This window comes from Antechinus flavipes, chromosome 1 (genome assembly GCF_016432865.1).
Source record: "Antechinus flavipes isolate AdamAnt ecotype Samford, QLD, Australia chromosome 1, AdamAnt_v2, whole genome shotgun sequence".
Lineage (NCBI taxonomy): Eukaryota > Metazoa > Chordata > Mammalia > Dasyuromorphia > Dasyuridae > Antechinus > Antechinus flavipes.
This window is the reverse complement of record NC_067398.1, coordinates 548,301,108-548,324,636: the sequence shown is the minus strand read 5'-3', so window position 1 is coordinate 548,324,636 and position 23,529 is coordinate 548,301,108. Positions and strand designations below refer to the sequence as shown.

At 35.6% G+C, this 23,529-nt stretch overlaps 1 protein-coding gene across 1 annotated transcript in view; it reads right to left on the bottom strand.

Annotated features, from left to right (window-relative positions):
- The window catches only part of DTNBP1 (dystrobrevin binding protein 1), a 161,592-nt gene that overhangs the window by 64,262 nt on the left and 73,801 nt on the right, over positions 1-23,529 (bottom strand). The window contains exon 7 of the mRNA XM_051970655.1: positions 8,504-8,526. Coding sequence (XP_051826615.1) covers positions 8,504-8,526 — 23 coding nt within the window. The remainder of the gene's footprint in view (positions 1-8,503; positions 8,527-23,529) is intronic.

Genomic DNA, 23,529 nt, shown 5'->3' with positions numbered 1-23,529 from the left:
TCTTCTAAAATTATCAAATGAAGCACACATAAACATAAACAGCATCTATACAACCATATGAAAACAAGACATATAGAGGATAAATTGTAAATAACTTGTAAGAGTGGACACTAGAATTAAGGGAGATTAAGAAATGTTTCTGGTAGAAAGAGGGAATTTAGCAGAGATTTGAAGGAAGCTAGGAAATCAGAAGTATGTAATAAGCAAGGCGAACATGAAACATTCCAAGTATAGGACTCAGCAAAAATGCCTGGAATCAGGAGATGGAGTGTTTTGCTAGAGAAATAGCATGGTCAATGGATTAAAGAATACATGGAAGTCTATAAGGTAAAAGAAGATTAGAAAAGTGGGGATGCAGGCTAGCTGAAGGGCTTCAAATGCCATCGGATTTTATATTTGATCCTTGAAGTGACAGGATAGCATGGTCTTGAATGTGAGTAGGGGGTGATATAATCAGAGCTGACTGGTGCAGGGCGAGCCTAGAGGCAAAGAGACCATTAAGTGGCCTACAGCAACAGTCTACGCAAGAGGTAATGAGGGTTTATATGAAGGTGGAGATGATATCAGAAGAGAGAAGTATGCTTATGTAAAAGACATTATAAAGGTGAAATCAATAGGCCTTGGCAACATATTGGATAAAGTGAGGGAGTGAGGAGTCAAGGATGGCACATAAAGTATGATACTGAATGACTAGTGGAAAATACAAAGGGCATAATAAAAATAAACCAAAGATAATTTCAAATCATTCATTCCAATTTCCATAGCCATGGAAACAATTATTCTCTGGAAATATAGATTAATGTGAAATTGTGGATGTACTAGACCTGCATATTAAAGGATCCTGGGTATCAACAAAAGAAAATCTGTCCTTTGTTCCTTGCTCTTTCACCAAAAATGTACCAGAAATGCTAAAAATCATTTTTCATTTCTTTCTTTTTGACGATTCCTAAAAAGGGAGATAGGACTTCAGCAGGACTTTAAAAGCACTGGAATGAACCCTAGAAAACATATAGCCTTTCAATTTTACAGATTTTGAATTTATAGGAATTTAAGAAGGACAGAGGTTGATTATAGAGCCAGCAGACATGGGAGGAAAGACAACTATGATGTGGTAGAAAGGGCTTGGAGTCTGGAATAATTTTGTTTAAGTGCTGTGTCTCACATATACTGTACAACCATGCACTCGTCCTTTAAAATCTTAGTGCCCCAGGCTACCATCTAAGACTACAACTTGCATAATAGTTACTCATGTGTTTTGGAAGAGGGAATTTCCTTAAGGGGAATTCCATCACAGTTTCTGATCAAAATTTTAAAAAAAAAAAAGTGACAATAATATATGTACTCTCCTACCTTCGAGAGGTATTATACAAAAGATGCAGAAAAAAAAATAGAACTTTTGGAACACAAGAAGAAGAAAATAGTTTTGGGTTTGTTTTTTTTTAATAAAAAGGAAAAAAAACAAAACAAAAGAAAAACTGAAAAAAATGTGATAAGCCAAAATAAAAAATGATGCCAAAAAAGATAAGAGTCAAGAAATGAGGTAGTAAGCTAGGTGACAAAATAATCTGTAACCCTCACAGAAATCTGGGTGATTCTCAGGTAAGAAGCTAATACAATGGCTGCTCTGTAGGGAAAGAATCACCACAGCTCAGATTTGTAAGGGATTTCAAAGGCCTGCTATTAGCCCATAACTGAACATAAGTTCCACAAAAAGTGGTTATTCAACCTCTGCTTGAAGACTTTCCCTGAGGAAAAAGAAAAGCAAGAAAACCCACTGCCCCATGAAGTATCCCATTCCTCTTTTCAGACAGCTCTTCTTAGAACCAAAATCTGTCTCTCACAACTTCCCACTGTGGATCTTTGTTCTTTCTTTGGAGCAAAGCAAAACAATTTTTTTTTGATCCTTCCTCCAAGTGACAGCTCTTCAAATATTTGGAGGCTGGCTCCACATCAGCTGAGATTTATAAGGTAGGGGTGGGAATGGTCATTGCTCATACAAAAACTGACTAAAATCTTCCAGATTCTGTGGCAAGAGGAGGTTATACTCCAGGAGTTCAAGGATACCTGCCATTATCCATCTCTTTAAAATTAAACATGTAATACATGTTTTCAGACCCAGTCTGAAGTCTTGCTAAGTTTTTAAGTGATCACTGCTTCCCTTCCTAAATGGTTGTTTAGAATTTAGCTAAGAATAGAAGTCAAACTCATTAGCCTATGGCTATTAGACATCAATCCTTTTTCTTTTTTTGAAAATCTATAGGTTGTAGAGCAGCCATGATGGCACAGTAGAAGGAAATAATATAGCTGAGCTCTTCTCCACAAAGATCTAGAAAACAAAACTGACCAAGACCCAGTTGGAAAATCCAAGGAAAAAAAACACCAAAGCTTAATAGAAACTTAGAAATATAAACACAGGAATCAAGAGAACCATTAAAAGGTTGTTATTGTCGTTTAATTTAAAGCAAGCAAATATAGGTGATTAAATAAGGATCGAGAATTTACATTCTCCTATGGAGTAATGATCTATGTGTTTCCTTAGAACCCTATCATCATTGGAGTTACAGAGTTAAATAAGACAGTCTAAGAATATTTTGTTATGTTTGATTTTAAGTGAAAGGGAACGGAGAGGAAAGGAATGCATTGGGGAGAGGGAAGAAAAAAGTAGAGAAAACCTCACATATTAACTCAGATATTCTGGGTACTTAAGTTGAAGAATATTCAAACCTTGACAAAGGGATAAAAAGAATAGATAACTTTGAACTCAGTTTCATTTGAACTAGTCAAAAGGGAGAAAAAAATGTACACACATAGGTGGGGTCAAAAATACTTTTCCCTTAACAGAAAAAGGAGGGAGAGGGGAAAAAGAAGGATAAGTATGTTAGAAGAAGAATTAGTCCCCACAAAACCAAAATCCAATTAAAAATGGTAGATCTCAAAGATGGATTTAAAAGGTAAAAAGAAAGGATAAATTTGAGTGAGCTGTAGGAAAGAGAAGAGGGGGAAGAGAACAGAAGCAAACTGTATCAAATCCAGAGCACCACTGCTGAGCATATTTTCACAACTTCGAGTCAAGTTAGCTATAAATAGGTTTAAAAAAAAAAACCCTAAAATTGATACAATGACAAGTTATAATTCCAGGCAATATGTTATAAAAGTATATTACCTACCTCCTTAGATAGAGGTAATGATCTCATGTTGAAGAATCTAATCTCTCTCTCTCTCTCTCTCTTTCTCTCTCTCTCTCTCTCTCTCTCTCTCATACACTCACACACACACACACACACACACACACACACACACACACACACAAGAATTTGTTCAATTATACATATTGGTTACAAAGGTTTTTTCTTTTGGGGGGGTAAGGTAAATGGGGTTAAGTGAATGGCTAGGTAATATGAAGGAGAGAAGATGATTTTTTTTTTGTCAATTAAAATTTTTTTTTCCTAAAGAGGGTAAAACTGAATACAAGTTAAAGAATAGAAGGGAAACTGTTAACTATGGGGAGAAATTATGGCAAGATTCACTGGTAAAGGTTTCATTTCTCATATATTCATTCAAATGTATGAGAAAAAGAGCTATTCCCCAATTGATAAATGGTCAAAGGATATGAATAAGCATTTTCTACGGAAGATATCAAATTATCAAAAATCTTATGAAAAAATATCCCACATCAATACTACTTTGTAATGGGCTGAGGCTTGAGTTGATGCACTGAGGTCCCAAGCACATGAGGCTAAATAGTAATTAGAACATACTCTATTAATATATAAGCTTGGAGAAAGAATGGCCCCCACCCACTCTTTGTGCAAGTCCTGATGTGTTGTATAGGAAATGATGATTTTGGTGGGTGGAGGCAGGGGAGTGGAAAAGGGAAGGGGAAGGAGAGACTTTTGGGATTGCCATTGCGACGACCTTTCTGTTTGTTTCTCTTCTTCTTTTTGCTTTTGCTGAGGCAGTTGGGGTTAAGTGACTTGCCCATGGTCACACCACCAGGAATTGTTAAGTGTCTGAGGCTGGATTTGAACTCAGGTCCTCCTGACTTCAGGGCTGGTGCTCTACCCACTGAGCCATCTCCTTAGAGCATGAGACTCTTAATCTCAGGGTCGTGGGTTCGAGCCCCACGTTGGGCGCCAAATGTAATGACCGCGTATTTAAAATCAGCTGGAGTCAGGAATTCAGGTTAAGGGGAAAATCTTCAATATTTATTGAAGAGGTGAATAAAGATTGCAATAGCAAACATAGGCAAGAAAGATTGCGATAGCAAATATAGGCAGTTGCGACAGGAAGCCAGCTAAGAGAGAGAGAGAGACGTGAGCCGAGCCAACCGTGGCAATGGCAATCCCAAAAGTCTCTCCTTCCCCTTCCCTTTTCCACTCCCCTGCCTCCACCCACCAAAATCGTCATTTCCTATACAACACATCAGGACTTGCACAAAGAGTGGTGGGGGCCATTCTTTCTCCAAGCTTATATATTAATACAGTATGGTCCAATTACTATTTAGCCTCATGTGCTTGGGACCTCAGTGCATCAACTCAAGCCTCAGCCCATAACACTACTTAGAAAAATGCAAATAAAAACAAACATGAGATTCCACTTCATACCCATTAAATTAGCAAAGTTGAACAAAAAGGAAAATAACAACTTATTGAAAAGGCTGTGGGAAAATAGGTACCTTAATGCAATATTGACAGAACTCTGAATTAATTCTGTCAATTTAGAAGGCCCCGTGATTAGAAAGTTGGGCCTGAAGACAGAAAGATTAATCTTCAAGAATTCAAATCTATCCTCTGACAATTACTAGCTGTGTGACCTTGGGTACATAAGTGTTGGCCTCAGTTTCCTCATCTATAAAATGAGCTGGACAAGGAAATGGCAAACCAATCCAGTATCTTTGCCAAGACAACCCCAAATGGGGCCATGAAGAGTCAGACATAACAAAAAACCAAATGAATAACAACCGCAAATTTACTAAATTATACATGCCCGCTGGTCCAGCAACACCACTATTAGGCACATCCTCCAAAGAGATCAAAGAAAGAAGAAAAAGACCTATATATACAAAAATATTCATAGCTGCTCTGAAATTAACTAAGTACCCATCAAATGGAAAAGAGCTGGTATATGAATTATGGTATATGAATGTAATGAAACATCATTGTACCATAAGAAATAAGAAAAGGAACAGTTTCAGAAAAATCTGGGAATACATATATGCACTGATGTAAGTGTGAGATGAACAGAAATAGGAGAATAATTCAGACATTAATGTACATATGTATAATGCATAACAACTTATACATTAGAAAAGACAACTATGAAAGACTTATGATCTCTGAGTACTGCAATGATAAACCACAATTCTCGAAGACTAGTGATGAAAAATGCTGTCACTTTTTGAGGAAGAAATACAGACTGGAATTTTATTTTTACATAGTAAATGCAAATTTTTTTTGTTTGACTATGCATATTTTACAAGATTCCCACCCCCACCCCCCAATGGGAAAGTGTACAGGGCTGGAATTCTGAAAAGGTATACTTAAGATTCAGTATATTATTCTCTAGTTATTGATGTATTCACTCTAGTCAAGTACATATACTTCAGGTAATAGGTGATGTGATGGCTCTCCTGAAAAGTTGGCACATGCTCAAGTGTGGTCGGGTATTCTCTGTGTGAGATAGTAATGTGATTGTACTGGAGTATTTAAAGGAGTCCCAAAGGACTCGAGCTCTCTTGGCCTGCGGAGATCTCAGTCAAAGAAAAGACTTCAGGGTCCAGACTCCAGAGGCCAGTTTGATCAGCCTTGTGGTGGCTCTCCAGCTTCCTGCACTATCGGGAGACTGGTTCAGACTGGGAAATTGAAGGAGACAATAAAGACTTTGGACTTTATTCCTGACTATTCTCGTGGTGATTATTCTGCTGAGACCAAGACTGGTCCCAAGGCCCTCCAGAAAGCTAGCCTGAACATGATAGGGAAGGAAAGGAAAAGCCTGTTCATTGGTAAAATAAATTTTTAAAAACCTGCACATCTGTCTTTCTCTACTTGTGTGGCACCTCTACTGTTATCCACAACTTTTCTGAGACCACTATTTAGGGCAAGAGTCACAGTTGCCAATTTTTCCCCACTACCTTGGGATATAATTTACCTAGAACTGGGGAACTGAATTTATTAAAAAAAAAGAAAAAAAAAAACTTGGTGCTCTCTTATTTCTTCACTTATTTGGGATTTTAACTTTCTGTTAACCATTCTTGTTATATCACTCCCAAAATTAATCTCTTTGAAAGACAAAAGAAGCAACATAAAATGAAGTGATTCTATCTTCTGTATTTACTATCATCATCCCATTTATACTGAGGTGAATTTTTAATGTTTTTTTCTTCATTCCACTAACAAAGGTAAAAAACAAAAACTAAAAACATAACAACTTTTGAGGCATTGTTTAGCATTCTTTACCAGTTCAGTTTCCTCTGGGCTTTAGAATTGATACAATTCTTATAATTACCAAGTTACTTTTAAAAATTCATTGTTGTGGATATCTTCTTCATGAAGCCAGATCAGTCACTCTACTTTTGCAATTGATAAGGTGTTTATTTATTTTGAACAAAAGCTACTTCAAATAACCCTCATTACAAAATAACAATCCAGGATTGCTTGCTGTCTAGGGAAGGGGGGGAAAGAGGGAGAGAGGAAGAAAAATCTGGAACATAATGTTTTGCAAAGGTGAATGCTGAAAACTATCTTTGCATATATTTGGAAAAATTAAAAGCTATTATAAAAAAGAAAGAAAAACAAACCTAAGTTTTCTTATTTCCAAATACCTTATAAATAGGACTTTTCATATATTTGCTTTCCTTTAATTTGTCTAAATTAATGATTGTCATATTTTCAAATGCTAGCATTTATTCTAAAGATCAAATTTTTATATATTTATTTTATAGAAAGCCCACAAACGGGGAAAGGTGGATTATAATAATGTGTTAAAAATGACTGTGATATACATTAAAATCTATATCCTGAACAACAAAAAATATATATATATATAATCCAGTGTTTGGGTGGAAGTTGTGAGGGGAGTTTAAGATGATGAAATAATAGTAGAAAGGAAATATTCTCCCTGTATCAGTGCCAATGACCAGCTGATGACAAGTGAAAGGCTAAAACCCTGAATTGAATTTGATCATAAACAATTGCAGCCTGATTCATTTAAACAATGTACCAGCCAAGAATTTTGTGAAATCCTTGACTGATAGTGCTGCCGATGAATTTAGTTCTGCTTTTCTTTCTGTTTCCCTATGGTCCAGCTCTCCTGGAAAGACTGGCATCGCTTACTCTGATGAATTTGCTACTTTCTTTATTTACTGCACATACTTTTATAATGGTTTTAGCCTCCAGACAAAGAGACTAAATTTTGATTTTGATATTAAAAAAATGGAAGAAGAAAGAAAAAAAGGAAGGAGGGAAGAAGGGCTGGAAAGAAGAAATAAAGGAAGTCTTAATTTTATCAATATGGTATTAACACTGACTGTAGTGTTTTTACTAAGATTTATTGCATCCACATTTTTCTTTTATTTACATTATTGTAAATTTTATAAAAATAAATTTTTATTTTCTCTATCTTTTACCTTCCTTTCCTCTCAATTAAAAAAAGAAAAGAAAAACAGAATCTGTCACCAATATGCACAGTCAGGAAAAACAAATTTCTCTATCAGCCACATCCAAAAATACACTTTATTCTATACCCTGAGTCTATTATCTCTGTTAGAAAGTGGAAAACAGATTGCACTTTTTGTAAAGGTTGGAGACTGCTAACCTAAGATAATATGATTTATTCACAATTTATAACAACTGCCAATCAGAGAGAGACAGAGCCCTGGTCCCAACCTCTCTGGACCTCGGCTTCCTTATCTAAAAGAGAAACAGTGAAAATGATTATCTATGCAGTATTTTCAAGCTCTTTTACAACTGAATGTCCCAGGAGATTACTGGCCTCAGAGCTTATATTTTTTGGCCTATTATGCCTAAAATTAGCAGAAACTATTACTTGATACAAACTAGGTACTTGAATATTATAAGTACCACAGCCATCTATGTTTAAATTCAATTTATAAAATCATTATAAATGTAAATTTAATGTATTTATTTTTAAAGAAATACATCTTATCATGCTTGGGCAGCTAGGTGGTACAATGGATATGGCTTTAGCCCCTAGAGTCAGTAAGTCCTGACTTCAAATTCAGTTTCTGACCCATTAGGGTTATGTGACCCTGGGCAAGTCACTTACCCTCTGTTTAATCTCAGTTTTCTAACTGGAAAATGGTGACAATTACTTTTCAGGGCTATTGTGAGGCTCAAATGAGATAACATTTGTGAGGTGCCTGGCACAGAGCCTGACACATATGTGCTATATAAATGCTTATTTCCTTTTTCCTTCCTTTTCCCTTCCCAGGAAAAAAAATCAATTAGAACACAGCTACTTTAAGTTTAAATTAAGCACAAATTACCTTTGAAGGCTTCAAGTTCCTTCCTGTTTAAAGATAAAAACAAAATGATGATTTGTAAATAATCTATTCATAACTGAAAATTCTATTTTAAAAAAACTTAAACAAGATCATATTATAAAAACCCTTAATGCATTTTAATTTACTTACTATTCAAATAAAATTAAAACACATGTAGCCCAACTTCAACTAAAGTTGCTATAATATTTTTTTCCCCAGTTAAATCATTAACAATAACAGGCCAGTGTAAGAATGTCAGCATTAGCACAAAATGTTACAATGTTGTATTTTTGGAACCAGTTGAGTATACTCATATAAATGTTCCTTTGGACAGATTAACATAATTTTCCTTTAACCATAACAAATTAAATATGAATTACTTAAATTCTTTACTTAAGAAGAATCAAGAATGAAACATTAATATTTTCCTTTCAAAACTGTATGTGAAAATAGTTTACATCTTTGGACCAAGTTCTCTTAATTGAATCCTATTCTGAACCAAGTCAAGCCTCTGGGAATGCAACTGATTTGTTACTATGTCAATGTCAATTAAGAATGCCAGAATATAGTTTCCTAAGGAAGCAGACAGCTGGAGGAAATAGATGAGCAAACAAAATGAAACATTAACGTCTTCTTTGTCAAAAGCAAGAGATATTTATAGGATCTCTTTCTCAGACCAATAACACAACAATTTAGCTTTATTTATTTACAGTATTTTGAGAAAGGGTATATGTGTATATGTAACTTCTGATTTTATCCAAAATCTGCTAGTGTTCAAAGTTCTTAAATTATTTAAAATATAAAACTAATTGCATAACCTTTCATATTCCTAAATGAATGATTTCATTTAATAGCTGGTAATAAGAAGAGATAAGTTGCCAGAGGACCAAACTGAAAATACTTGAATCAGAAGGTCATCATTTTCCTAAACCCTTCATCCTTCTCATACCCCCAATATTTCAATAACTAATAAAAGTACAAAAACTCTAATGTAAATAGGCAAAAAAGAAATTTTGTTGCAATTCAGCAGACAACAAAATATATTATTTTAAATAAGTCAAACAGATATATATTAAACATGTCTAAAACATATTCCCTAGTCAATTAACATAATAAATATCAAAATATCCAATATAACAGCAGTACATAAATATGCTTCCTAAACCAGAAATAAAGCCACTGTGGAAACACCTAGAAAAGATTTCCTTCCTTTTTTCCCTATCACTTTTCAAAAAGAAAAGAGAAAATATCAGGTATCCTTTATTTCTCTTACTATAGGATAACAACTGCTAGCTATCTTAACCTATTGTGTTAGATCCAATATACATTAATGGAACATATACTTTTTTCATTTTTAATAGCTTTTTATTTTTCCCAAATATATGCAAAGATAATTTTCAACATTCACCTTTGCAAAACCTTATGTTACAAAAAATTTTCTCCTCTCCCCTAGACAGTAAGCAATCCAATATAGGTTAAAAATGTGCAATCCTTCTAAACGTATGTTCATATTCATCACAATGCACAAGAAAAATCAGATCAAAAGGGAAAAAAAAACTTCAAGGGAAAAACCCCAAGCAAACAAACAACAACAATAAAAAAGGTGAAAACACTATGCTTTGATCCACATTCAGTCTCCATCGTTATTTTTCTGGATGCAGATGGCTCTTTCCATCACAAGTCTATTGAAATCTCATGAAAAATTAATGTTAGCAATAAGAGTTGAGAAAGAGATTAAAGGAGTTAGAGTAAGTAATTGTCATATTATCATTTTTTGCAGATGATATGATGGTATACTTAGAGAACCCCAGAGATTCTACTAAAAAGCTATTAGAAATAATTCACAACTTTAGCAAAGTTACAGGATACAGAATAAATCCACATAAATCCTCAGCATTTTTATACATCACCAACAAAATCCAACAGAAAGAGATAGAAAGAGAAATTCCATTCAAAATAACTGTCGATAGCATAAAATATTTGGGAATCTATCTACCAAAGGAAAGTCAGGAATTATATGAGCAAAATTACAAAACATTTTCCACATAAAGTCATATTTAAATAATTGGAAAAATATTAAGTGCTCTTGGATAGGCTGAGCGAATATAATAAATACAATAATAAAGATGACAATACTCCCTAAACTAATCTATTTATTTAGTGCTATACCAATCAGACTCCCAAGAAATTATTTTAATGACCTGGAAAAAATAACAACAAAATTCATATGGAAGAACAAAAGGTCAAGAATTTCAAGGAAATTAATGAAAAAAAAAATCAAATGAAAGTGGCCTATATTATAACGCAGCGGTCAACAAAACCATTTGGTATTGGCTAAGAAATAGATTAGTTGATCAATGGAATAGGTTATGTTCACAGGACAAAATAGTCAATAACTATAGCAATCTAGTGTTTGACAAATCCAAAGATCCCAACTTTTGGGATAAGAATTCATTATTTGACAAAAACTGCTGGAAAAACTAGAAATTAGTAAGGCAGAAACTAGGCATGGACCCATACTTAACACTATACACCAAAATAAGATCAAAATGGGTCCATGATTTAGGCATAAAGAACGAGATTATAAATAAATTAGAGGAACATAGGATAGTTTACCTCTCAGACTTGTGGAGAAAGAAGGAATTTGTGACCAAAGAAGAACTAGAGACCATTACTGATCACAAAATAGAAAATTTTGATTACATCAAATTAAAAAGCCTTTGTGCAAACAAAACAAATGCAAACAAGATTAGAAGGAAAGCAACAAACTGGGAAAAGATTTTTATATTTAAAGGTTCTGATAAAGGCCTCATTTCCAAAATATATAGAGAATTGACTCTAATTTATAAGAAATTAAGCCATTCTCCAATTGATAAATGGTCAAAGGATATGAACAGACAATTTTCAGTTGATGAAATTGAAACTATTTCTACTCATATGAAAGAGAAAGAGTGTTCCAAATCACTATTGATCAGAGAAATGCAAATTAAGACAACTCTGAGATACCATCTGTCAAACTGGTTAAGATGACAGGAAAAAATAATAATGAATGTTGGAGGGGATGCAAGAAAACTGGGACACTGATGCATTGTTGGTGGAGTTGTGAATGAATCCAGCCATTCTGGAGAGCAATCTGGAATTATGCCCAAAAAGTTATCAAACTGTGCATATCCTTTGATCCAGCAGTGTTTCTACTGGGCTTATATCCAAAAGAGATACTAAAGAAGGGAAAGGGACCTGTATGTGCAAAAATGTTTGTGGCAGCCCTTTTTGTAGTGGCCAGAAACTGGAAAATGAATGGATGCCCATCAATTGGAGAATGGTTGAGTAAATCGTGGTATATGAACATTATGGAATATTATTATTCTGTAAGAAATGACCAGCAGGATGAATACAGAGAAGCTTGGAGATACTTACATGAACTGATGCTAAGTGAAATGAGCAGAACCAGGAGATCATTATACACTTCAACAACAATACTGTATGGGGATGTATTCTGATGGAAGTGGATATCTTCGACAAAGAGAAGATCTAATTCAGTTCCAATTGATCAATGATGGACAGAATCAGTTACACCCAGAAAAGGAACACTGGGAAATGAGTGTGAACTGTTTGCATTTTTGTTTTTCTTCCCAGGTTATTTTTACTTTCTGAATCCAACTCTTTCTGTGCAACAAAAGAACTGTTCGGTTCTGCACACATATATTGTATCTAGGATATACTGTGATATATTTAACACATATAGGACTGCTTGCCATCTAGGGAGGGGTGGAGGGAAGAAGGGGAAAAATCAGAACAGAAGTGAGTGCAAGGGATAATGTTGTAAAAAATTACCCAGGCATGGGTTCTGTCAATAAAGTTATAATTAAAAAAAAAGAAAAACTAATGTTGAAAATTATCTTTATATGTAATTGGAAAAAAAATACTACTAAACAGGAAAAGAAAGAATAGTATCCTATCTCTGCCCTATCCCAAAATTATTTCTAGACTAGATATCACAAGTATATTCAACATATCCTTCTGAGTGTTACTTTAGTTTTGGACTTTTAAAAAATTTTCTTTGAAATTCTTTATTTGAAGCTTATTAAAGTCCTTTTCAAAATATGGAATCTGGAAATGAACACACTATTTCCAATGTGGCCTGATCACACAGTACAGAAGAAAACACTATGCAAATGAAAATCTAATTTCCTTGGACTTACCTGTTACACTGTTGCCTCATATTAAGTTTATAGTCCTCAAATACCCCGAAATACTAAAGCCCTGAATGAAGTAAGGCAGTGATGGAAACTAAGGAACAACCATCAAAAAATAAGGCATTTTTTAAAAGTTGTATTGGCAGCAAGAAGAAAATCAAATAAGAGATAGAGCCATCTCTTGGGATAGAAAGGATGATGATAACAGATGATAGAGAGAACACAGAACTACTAGCTTTTAATTTTGTTTTTTTTTTCCTCTACAAAGGTGAGTAGCAGACGAAAGGTGGTTAACGTAAGAGAGTATGGAAAGTACTAGAGACCATCTAGCTACCTTCAATAAATACTTGTCATCGGTAAACTACATCTTAAGTTACTGAAAAGAGTCAGCAGATGTGATTACTGGCTTCCTGTTGATAAATTTCAAAATAATGATAATAACTATAGTTATCATTTATTTAATTCTTTATGATTTGAAAAGTACTATATATACATATATAGTCTCATTTGATCCTTACAACAACCCTGTGCAGCAAGTTATTCCTATTTTACAGGTGAGAGTGATTAAATGACTTGTCCAGAATCACCCAGGTAGCAAGTCCTGAGGACAGAACTCAGGTTTCCCTGACTCCAAGTTGAGTACTCTATTCATCATGAAACATAACTCTTCCAGGGAGGTACCAAAGAACTGAAGATGACAATCACGAATCAGACAAATCTCTAGAGGGTTAAATGATGAAGTGTCCAAACAGGTAAAGTTTAATTAAAGCTAAGTGTAAAAACCAACATTTGGGTTGGTTAACTTCATAAACAGAAGATTAGGGAGCCATAAATAAATAAATATATATATAAATTTGAGAGTTTTTGTGAAGTACACATTTGATATAAATTAGATAAGATAGAACAATCTAAAATAGTAATGTGATCTTTGGCTCCACTGAGAGGCCCAGTGTCCAGAATTAGGGAGGTAATGATCCCCTGTTCCTATGGTCTGATTACAGTCACAATCCAGCACTCAATTCTGAATCCATTTTAAAACTGCACACACACACACACACACACACACACACACACACACACACACACGGTTTTTGTTCCTTAAGAACTTTAGTAAAAACAATTTAGAATACTCTGCCTCAAATACATTGGCAGTCTTAAGACCATAGAAATCAATTGTAATTCAGTTGTATAACTCAGTTGTAACCACTTACTCTCATTTCTTACTTGTAAATAGAATAACTTTTCTGTGTAAAAAAACTTAAAAGGATTCACTAGTGGTATTACAAAGAACTTGCCATGCTTGATTAGAAAGCACAGATTTCCCAAGTCTAGCCTTCAAATTTTCAAGACAATCTATACAGTTTGAAGATTATTCATGCCTTTGCTCATTCTATTTATCCTGCTACACAATCATTTGCCCATTCCCATGGTTTTATTATAGCTACCACCAACTATGTAAGAACTTGAAGGTATAAAAATTGAATGAATTCAAAGTAATTATTTGTTTTTATATTTCCCAAGGTGGCTATTATTGGTTCTCTTCTTACCTGTCAGACTGACATTCTTGGTTTCCACAGGATCTTTGTCTAGGACCTGTCCCTCCATCTCTATGCCAGATGTCTTAATCTAGGACTCTTTCCTGGACCCTTTCTTTCTATAATCTCTCTTTTAGTGATCTCACCAGTTCCCAAGGGCTCAATCTTGATAAAGATGACTGCTAAATCTACATGTTTTGCCCATCATCTGTCCTGAACTCTAATCACATATCATTAGCTACTAGCTTACCAAACAAAAGGGAAAGAAAGTATCATAGAATTAATAGCACACTGATGTTATAGTCTAGAAAACCTAGGTTAAATCTCCTGTCAAATACTAACTGTGTGACCCTGGAAACATCACAAACTTCTCTGTACTTTGGTTCCTTCATTTTGAAGAGATCCGATATGATAAACTGTAAGGTACCATTCATCTCTAAATCAATGTTCCTATGAAAACTGCTTAAATGTCCTATAGGAACTTCACATGGAAAACAGAATTGTTATCTTTTCTCCCAAATTCATCCCTCCTCACTTTCCTTTTTCTATCAAAGCTATCACTATTCTTTCATTACCCAGAATCACTCTCAACTTTTCATCCTCCCTCACCCTTTACAGATCCAAACAACTGTCAAATCCACCTCCTTCACATTTCTTGAATCTTTTATTTTTTCTCTGCTCACAAGAAAATCCTTTAGTTCTGGTCCCTATCATTGCACTACAGGACTATTATCGTTTACTTGTAATTGTTCTCCCTTGTACCTAGTTTTTCTCTTTTCTAGTCCATTCCCTACACAACTCTCAAGTGGCTAATTCTGAAACACGGATCTGATTATGTTATTTTTTGCTCTAAGGAATGAATTGGCCAAATTTCAAATGCTAAATATAAGCATTTGTATCTAATTTGAAGATAATGGAGGAGCTGTTTTTTGTTTTTCTTTATATCTCTGGTATTTAGCACAATGCCTAAAAAAATGTAGGGCCTTAGTAAATGCTTACTGACTTGACTCAAGAAGTTGAAAAAAACTATTTCTCTTCCACCCATAAGTGTGGTTCTCTATTGCTTTTAGGTTAAGTTCAAACTCCTTTATTTAGCATTTCCAGTCTTTCACAATTTGGATCCAGATGACCCTTCCAGGATAATACTACAAATTACTTCTCTTCATACACTTACTCTATGCACCAGTCACCCTGGTTGTACAGTCTTCACACATAACATTTCATTACCCATCTCTGTTCCTTTGTCCCAATGCCCAAAATGCCTCTCCTCACTGCTGTTTTTGACCCCCAAGATAATTAGTATTCTAAGCCTATCAGATGTCAGGTTTGCTATTTTGTTATTATGCTTCAAGAGAGTTTAACCTTGCTGCAAAGGCCCATGGATAAATCTGCTGTTGCAAATCTGAAGGAAAAATTTCTTTCCCTTAGGAAAATATGCTTTTTTCAAAACAATAACATGCCTGCACTATTTGTTGTAATCAATAATCTGTAAATATTTTACTTCTTTTTCAGAACATTCCAACTGTCACTTCAACAGCTGTAGAACTTTAATGATTCTTCTTTACATGTCTTCACTATCTGGTCTGTATACCTCCACTGATTTCCCAATTCAATATAGCTCTATCTTGTCATTCTCTCCCTTGACTCTTTTTTCCCCTTCAAAGAGTTTAAATATGTTTAGTTTTAAATATGGACAAGCTTCTCCATGATGTTCCTTTCTACACTGAAAAGCTTGAGCTCTCTTGTGATCTAAGTTAATCACTAAGCCAGTAATCATTTATTAAGTGTCTACAAGGTGCCAGGTATCCTGCTAAGAACTAAGCACAAAAGATAGCCTTTGTCCTCTAGAAGTTTAAAATCTAATACAGGATACAATATATTAACAAATAGCAACAAACCAGCAATATACAGGATAAACAGGAAATCAACCAAAAGAATGTATTAGAATTAAAAATTAAATGAGACAGACTTCATATAGAATATAGGATTTTAGCCAGGACATGAAAGAAACTAGGAAGGAGAGAATAAATAATGAAATTATGTACTGGCTAAATGGAGAATTGCTGTGAGTTGTATTAATCCCACATACCTGAAGCAGTAGCTATGTCCTAATCCCTCTCTCTATGAGAGATAATTTTTTTTCTTAAAATGTATTGAAATCAAGACATAGACAAGGTGGTACAGTAAGAAGCAGCCTTACAGTGTACTCCTTTGCAAACTCCTTTCAACGGATCTAGAAAAAGAACCAGATTGAATCCTGATGAAGAAATTCAAGTAAAAGTCAAAATAAGTGATTTCTCCATCCCAGGACACCATAAGGAAAACACTGAGAGCTTTGAGGACACTAACAAGGAAGGTCTGACTAGGAATCTGAAAACATTGCACATTCCACTGCTCAGGAATAGGCTACACAATGAGGCAAGAAAAGTTCTCAAACTTCTACCATGGCACCATGTTCAGCCTGTAAGAAAAGGTGTCAATTGTCACCTTTGTCAATCAATAAGCATTTATTAAGTGTCTACTATGTTTCAGGTACTATGGTAAGCTGTAATGTTCTGACTAGCTTTCTGGAGGGCCTTCGGACCAGCCTTGGTCTCAGCAGAGTAATCACCAGAAGAATAGTCAGGGAATAAAGTCCAAAGTCTTTATTGTTTCCTTCAGTTTCCCAATCTGCATCAGCAGTCTCAGTCAGCTAGTCAGCAGTCTGCACATCCAAATGCAATGTCCTGCTTTCTAGAATTCCCAAATTGAGGTGACAAAACCTATCATTGCTTTCTAGAGCCCCCACACTGGGGGTAGATTAAAATATAGTGTCCAGACTAGCTCTCTGGAGGATCTTGGGACCAGCCTGAGTCCTTGGTCTTAATGGAGAAGTGATGAAGGCAGGAGAGCCACCATGCAGCTGGTCAAGTCTTCTCTTGTGGCTGAGTTTGTCCCCAGTTTATATACTCTATTACAATTAAATCAATTTATCATACTGAGTGTAAGCCAATCATTATATCACTAGGGAACCACTATTTGTTGTAAGATTAAATCAATCATACTGAACTAGAGAACTATTAATCACCATGCTAAACTACATAACCATTGTCTTATCAATTCCAATTGAGTTAACACCTAACAAACCAAATCTGGGTCACAAATCCAAAAGGGACTGGTGATAGGAACTGCATCCAAGGGTGGTATTTCAGGATAGGGAGCAGCTGTATATTTGAGCAAGGAACAAATTGAGAAAAAAAGAATAGCCCTGTAGCATCTGAATTTCAACTTCACACCCTGTCTGAAAGCTGCAGAGGAGTGGCTGTAGAAATTATAGACCAAAACAGAACCTGGAGGCCTATCACTTGAAAAGAGATTAGCTTCTAAAATGGCTAATAGAGGCTCATCCAGATGCAGTCTACTGTTACTCAGACCCAAACACTAGTCTTTGCAGAGCTTGGAGCAAGGGGCAGAAATCAGAGTTTAACTTTGATTCACCACTCTGAGAGCATTGAAAGCATATAGGTCTCAACCTTCATGATCCCTGAGATACTGGAACAACACAACACTAAGTACCCCAAGTAAGTAATTAACAGTGCAAGCCCAGACCTTCTCACCAAAATGAACAAAAATTAATTTTAATAGCAAAATACCTCATTATGTACTGAGTTTTTTACTTTTCTATCAGGAAGTAGGCTAGAAAAGGAAATAGCAAACCACTCCACTATCTTTGCCAAGAAAACACACAACTAAAATGAGTGGACAACTGAACTGTGATGATGGCATATTTTAAAATCAGCCGGAGTCAGGATTAAGGGAAAATCTTGATTCTTTATTCCTTTTGGGGTGAAGGGGGATTAGCAATGTGAGCAGCTGAGACAGGAACCAGCCAGCAGTCTCTTTCGCCTCTCTATCTGCCCCTCTGCCTCCACCCACCAAAATCGTCATTTCTTATACAACACATCAGGACTTGCACAAAGAGTGGGCCGGGGCCATTCTTTCTCCAAGTTTATATATTAATAGAGTATGGTCCAATTACTATTTAGCCTCACGTACTTGGGACCTCAGTGCATCAACTGAAACTTCAGCCCATTACAGACAACATGATCAATACATAAATCCAGAAGAAGAGAATGGCTACAAAATATCTATAAGTAAAACTCAGAGAAAAATACAGCTTGAATTTAAACTTAAATGTAATGACTAGAAGAGATAAAGCAAGAGCCTAAAAAATAGTGCCAGAGAGAAAAACTTGGGGAAAAAATGAGTTGTGGGAGAAAAAATTGTAAAGGAAATTGTCAGCTCAGCCCAGGAGGTCCAAAACCTTGCTCAAGAAACTGTGAAAATTAGGATACACAGTAACCAATGATAAAATCCATCCATGGATAAAAAATATCCATTTTAAAATAAGAAATATTTTAAACAAAGTCAAAAGACTGAAAAAATGAAGGAAAAAAATAACACCGTGGTCAAAAAAGAGCCTAGAAACCTTAAAACTATCCAAATCTCTTGCAATCACAAGGCAAAGCATAAATTGAAAAGATTCACCAGACATCTCCTGAAAGAAATTCCAGAATGAAAATTTCCACAAACATTAAAGACATTCAGAGTTTCCAGATCAAAGTAGCAGTCTGAAAGAACGAATGCCAGTACCCAAAAGCCAGTTTGGATCAACACAGTTCAGCAGCCACAACTATAAAGGAATAGAAAGATTCTGGAAGGCAAAGGATACCGACTTAAAATCAAGAATAACTTACCCAGAAAAACTAAGTATAATGTTACAGGAGGAAAAAATGGATTTTTAATGAAATAAAGTCTTTCTAAGCATTCATGATGAAAAGACCAGAGCTGCTTAGAAGTTCTGAAATTCATACACAAGAGTCTAGAGAAACATAAAAAGACAAATATGAATAAACAACCACAAGGGACTAAACAAGAATAAAATGCTTACATTCAAATATAGGAGATAATATACATGGCCCTTCTGCATCCTTTCATCATGAGAGATCATACATTGAAGCTAATTAGACAAGGACTGGAAGTGGTTATGTTACTTGATAATTTTGAGAGAAGGATGGAAAGAGCAAGGAAGATTAACACACTATGTGGGATAAAATGAAGAAAGGAAAGGTTAAGAATTATCTCAGAGTATCAAATTACTCAAGAAGACATCCATACAAATAAAAAGGAGGAAACCGAGAGACTGGCTGACATGTGAATCTTACTCTAATCCTGAATCAAGTAAAGATACACAGATGGATACAGAAATATATTTTATTCAAAAGAGTAGGAGGGAAATGGAGAGAAGAGGATGTCAGAAGAATAATATACTAAGAGACAGATTAATCCCAAGGAAAACAAACTCTAAGAATACATTAAAATAGTTAAAGCTTTTAATGAAGTCACAAAGAATGAAAATTTCAATAAGCACCCACAAATTAGAGAATAGCTGAACAAATCATGATCTATAAATAGGATGGAACACTACTGTGCTATAAGAAACAAAGGAGATGGTTTTAGAGAAATCTGAGAAGACTTGCATGAATTGATTTCAGGAGAACAATTTATACATTGACAGTAATATGGCAAAAACAAAATAATTTTGGAAAAAACCAAAACAGAATGAATAGCAAAATGATCAAATAGGATTCCAGAGGACTAATGATGAAACATGCTATCCACTCTTGATGGAGAGGTAAAGCACTCAAGAGTGCAGAATAAGTCTTTTTTAAGAGGTGGCCACAGGAGAAATTTGTTTTGCTTGACTATAAATGTTTTTAACAGGAGGTTTATGTTCCTCTGATCACAATATAGGATGAGAAGGAGAGAAGTTTGCTGATTAAAACGCGCACGCACGCGCGCGCGCACATACACACACACACACACACACACACACACACACACACACACACTCTTTATAAAAAATAGTATTGAGACCATGCTGGAGCCTTGATGCCTTCAATTCCTTCAGGGGACTGAAGGCTTAGATTGTAAACATCACTTCCTTATTGCCTGAGTGTAAGGCAGTTCTAGTCTTACCTAGTCCATGATTCTAACTAGAAATTTTTTTTCTTTTAATCCTTCTCAAAACTCAAAATACTGTGATATACCTTTTTCTTTTTTTTTCTTTTTTTTTTTTTATTATAGCTTTTTATTTACAAGATATATGCATGGGTAATTTTTCTGCATTGACAGTTGCAAAACCTTTTGTTCCAATTTTTCCCCTCCTTCCCCCACCCCTTTCCCCAGATGGCAGGTTGACCAATACATGTTAAATATGTTAAAGTATAAGTTAAATACAATATATGTATACATGTCCAAACAATTATTTTGCTGTACAAAAAGAATCGGACTCTGAAATATTGTACAATTAATCTGTGAAGGAAATCAAAAATGCAGGTGGACAAAAATAGAGGGATTGGGAATTCTATATAATGGTTCATACTCATTTCCCAGAGTTCTTTCACTGGGTATAGCTGGTTCAATTCATTACTGCTCTATTGGAACTGATTTGGTTCATCTCATTGCTGAGGATGACCAGGTCCATCAGAATTATCATCATACTGTTGTTGTTCAAGTATATAATCATCTCCTGGTCCTGCTCATTTCACTTAGCATCAGTTCATGTAAGTTTCTCTAGGTCTCTTTGAAATCATCCTGCTGGTCATTTCTTACAGAACAATAATATTCCATAACATTCATATACCATAATTTACCCAGCCATTCTCCAATTGATGGGCATCCATTCATTTTCCAGTTTCTAGCCACTACAAACAGGGCTGCTACAAACATTTTGACACATACAGGTCCCTTTCCCTTCTTTAGTATCTCTTTGGGATATAAGCCCAGTAGAAACACTGCTATGCACAGTTTGAAAACTTTTTGAGATATACCTTTTTCTTTGGTAAGCAGACTAAAGTAAAGATATTAAATATCTATTCAACATGTGATTATCATAGTTATATAGCACTATTTTTTTTTGGGGGGGGGGGGTGTGAGGCAATTGGGGTTAAATGATTTGCCCAGGGTCACGCGTCTACACGTCTAGGAAGTATTATGTGTCTGTGACCAGATTTGACTTCAGGGCTAGTGCGCCCCCTAGTGGCCCTTACATAGCACTATTTTAATCAATTATGACTACATATATAGATATAAAATGAATATTGGTTTTGAATATATAAAAATTCTGAAACATGAAAAAGTTATTTTTAAAAATAAGTTCTAATAAGAAATCCTTTTGTAAAGTCTAGAACTCACAGGATTGCTTTATCTTTGTTCTTAATTAAATTGATATTTAGAGCCAAAACACAGCTAATTTTATACTGTCTTTGAGGTGTATCTGTGCATTTGAACTTTATTCCAAAAAAATGAAAATTAAAAAAATTTTAATATTTAAATTTCATGTATACTGCATGAAAACACCAATAAGGAAATAATTTTAAATAAAAAGAAATAAAATAAAACAAGTTTGTTTTTGATTATTTGCTCATATTTTATCATAATTCAGTCTCATAAAAATCAAGTGACAATACTGGTTATTTTAAGGCTCTTGATCACGGAAGTTTTACATTTCTGTGTTAATATGGTTAAAGAGAGAATAAAGAAATAATGAAGATAGCTGATCCAAAAAGTAAATAAAAAATATTTTTTATGTTAGGAGTGAGAAAGGACCAGCACCCTAACTACAACTTAGTGTGGGGGGAAGGTGTCCAAGACAAGGAAATAAAGATGAGAATATTTGATGCTGGGGGGGGGGGGAGGACTAGGCTGAGCAGGGATGCAGAGATGGGAAATGGGACTAAACAGATGGCTAGTGGGGGACTTCCGGCCAAGATGGCGGAGAGGAAGCACACTGCTGTGTAACCTCCCCGTTTTTCTCTCACTATCCATTTCATTTCATGCCTCTGAATTAATGCTCGACTGAAAAAAAACATACAACTAGTTACCAAGAGAAACCATCCTTGAGACTCGTCAGGAAAGGTCTGTTTTTCCGCGAGGGCGGGGACGGTTATTAGATCGGAAGCAGCCTGCGGGCAGCAGCGACAGCGAGAGCACGGAAAGCGGCTCTGAGCCGAGCAGAGCGGAGAGGGGGTGGGGCGTGATCGCAGCCGTCTCTGCGGGGAGAGCTTCGCTACAGGACTGGATACTTTGCTCCGGCAGCAAGTCAGCAGCCCAGCAGAGAAGCTAAAAACACGGGGGTGAAGAATACAACCCCAAACAGCTGGAGTCTCTCGGGACCTGGCCACCCCTCCCCGACAGTGTCTCAGCACGCTCTCGGATCTCAGAGAGCAGGCGCAGCACAGTCCTGCTAGTGCCTCACTGTTACCCTGCCCCTTCCCCAAAGAAAGCAGCTCCATTCAAGGGTTTTTTCCTTCTGTTTCTTGGCTAGTTTGTCTTTGATTATTATAGACAGAATGAGTAAGAAACTGAAAAAGACTTTAACCCTTGACAGCTTCTATACAGATAAAGAGCAGACTCCAAATCCTGAGGAGACTAAAAACAGACAGTCTCCAGGTGAATCCCCAAAGGAGGAGATCATATGTTCCTCAGCACAGATGAATCTCATGGAGGAAATTAAAAAGGCTCTCACAAGGGAGCTAGAAGAAAAATGGGGAAAGCAGAGTGAGGCTTGGCAAAAGGAGAGGGAGGCTTGGCAAAAGGAGAGGGAGGCTTGGCAAAAGAGCCTGGAGAAGTCAGTTAAAGAGAGAGAGTGGATAAAGAAACCAAATCCTTGAAAAATAGGATTGGTGAACTAGAAACAGAAAACAGCTCTCTAAAAAACAAAATTGGCGAAATGGAAAAAAATTCCACAGAACAAAAGAACTCAATTGGACAATTAGAAAAAGATTTTTAAAAAGTGAGTGAAGAAAATACTTCACTGAAAATCAGGGTCGAACAAATGGAATTGAATGACTCGAGGAGACAAGAAGAATCAATCAAGCAAATCCAAAAAAATCAAACAATGGAAAAGAATGTGAAGTACCTTCTAGGGAAGACAACAGACCTGGAAAACAGATCCAGGAGAGACAACTTGAGAATCATCGGACTCCCAGAAAAGAATGATGAAAAAAAGAGCCTGGACACTATTTTCCAGGAAATTATCAAAGAGAACTGCCCAGAAGTCATAGAAACAGAGGGTAAAATAGACATTGAAAGAATTCATCGATCCCCTACTGAAAGGGATCCTAAAATCAAAACACCAAGAAATATAGTGGCCAAATGCCAAAACCCTCAGACGAAGGAAAAAATACTGCAAGCACTTAGAAAAACCCAATTCAAGTATCGAGGAGCCACAATAAGGATCACCCAGGATCTGGCA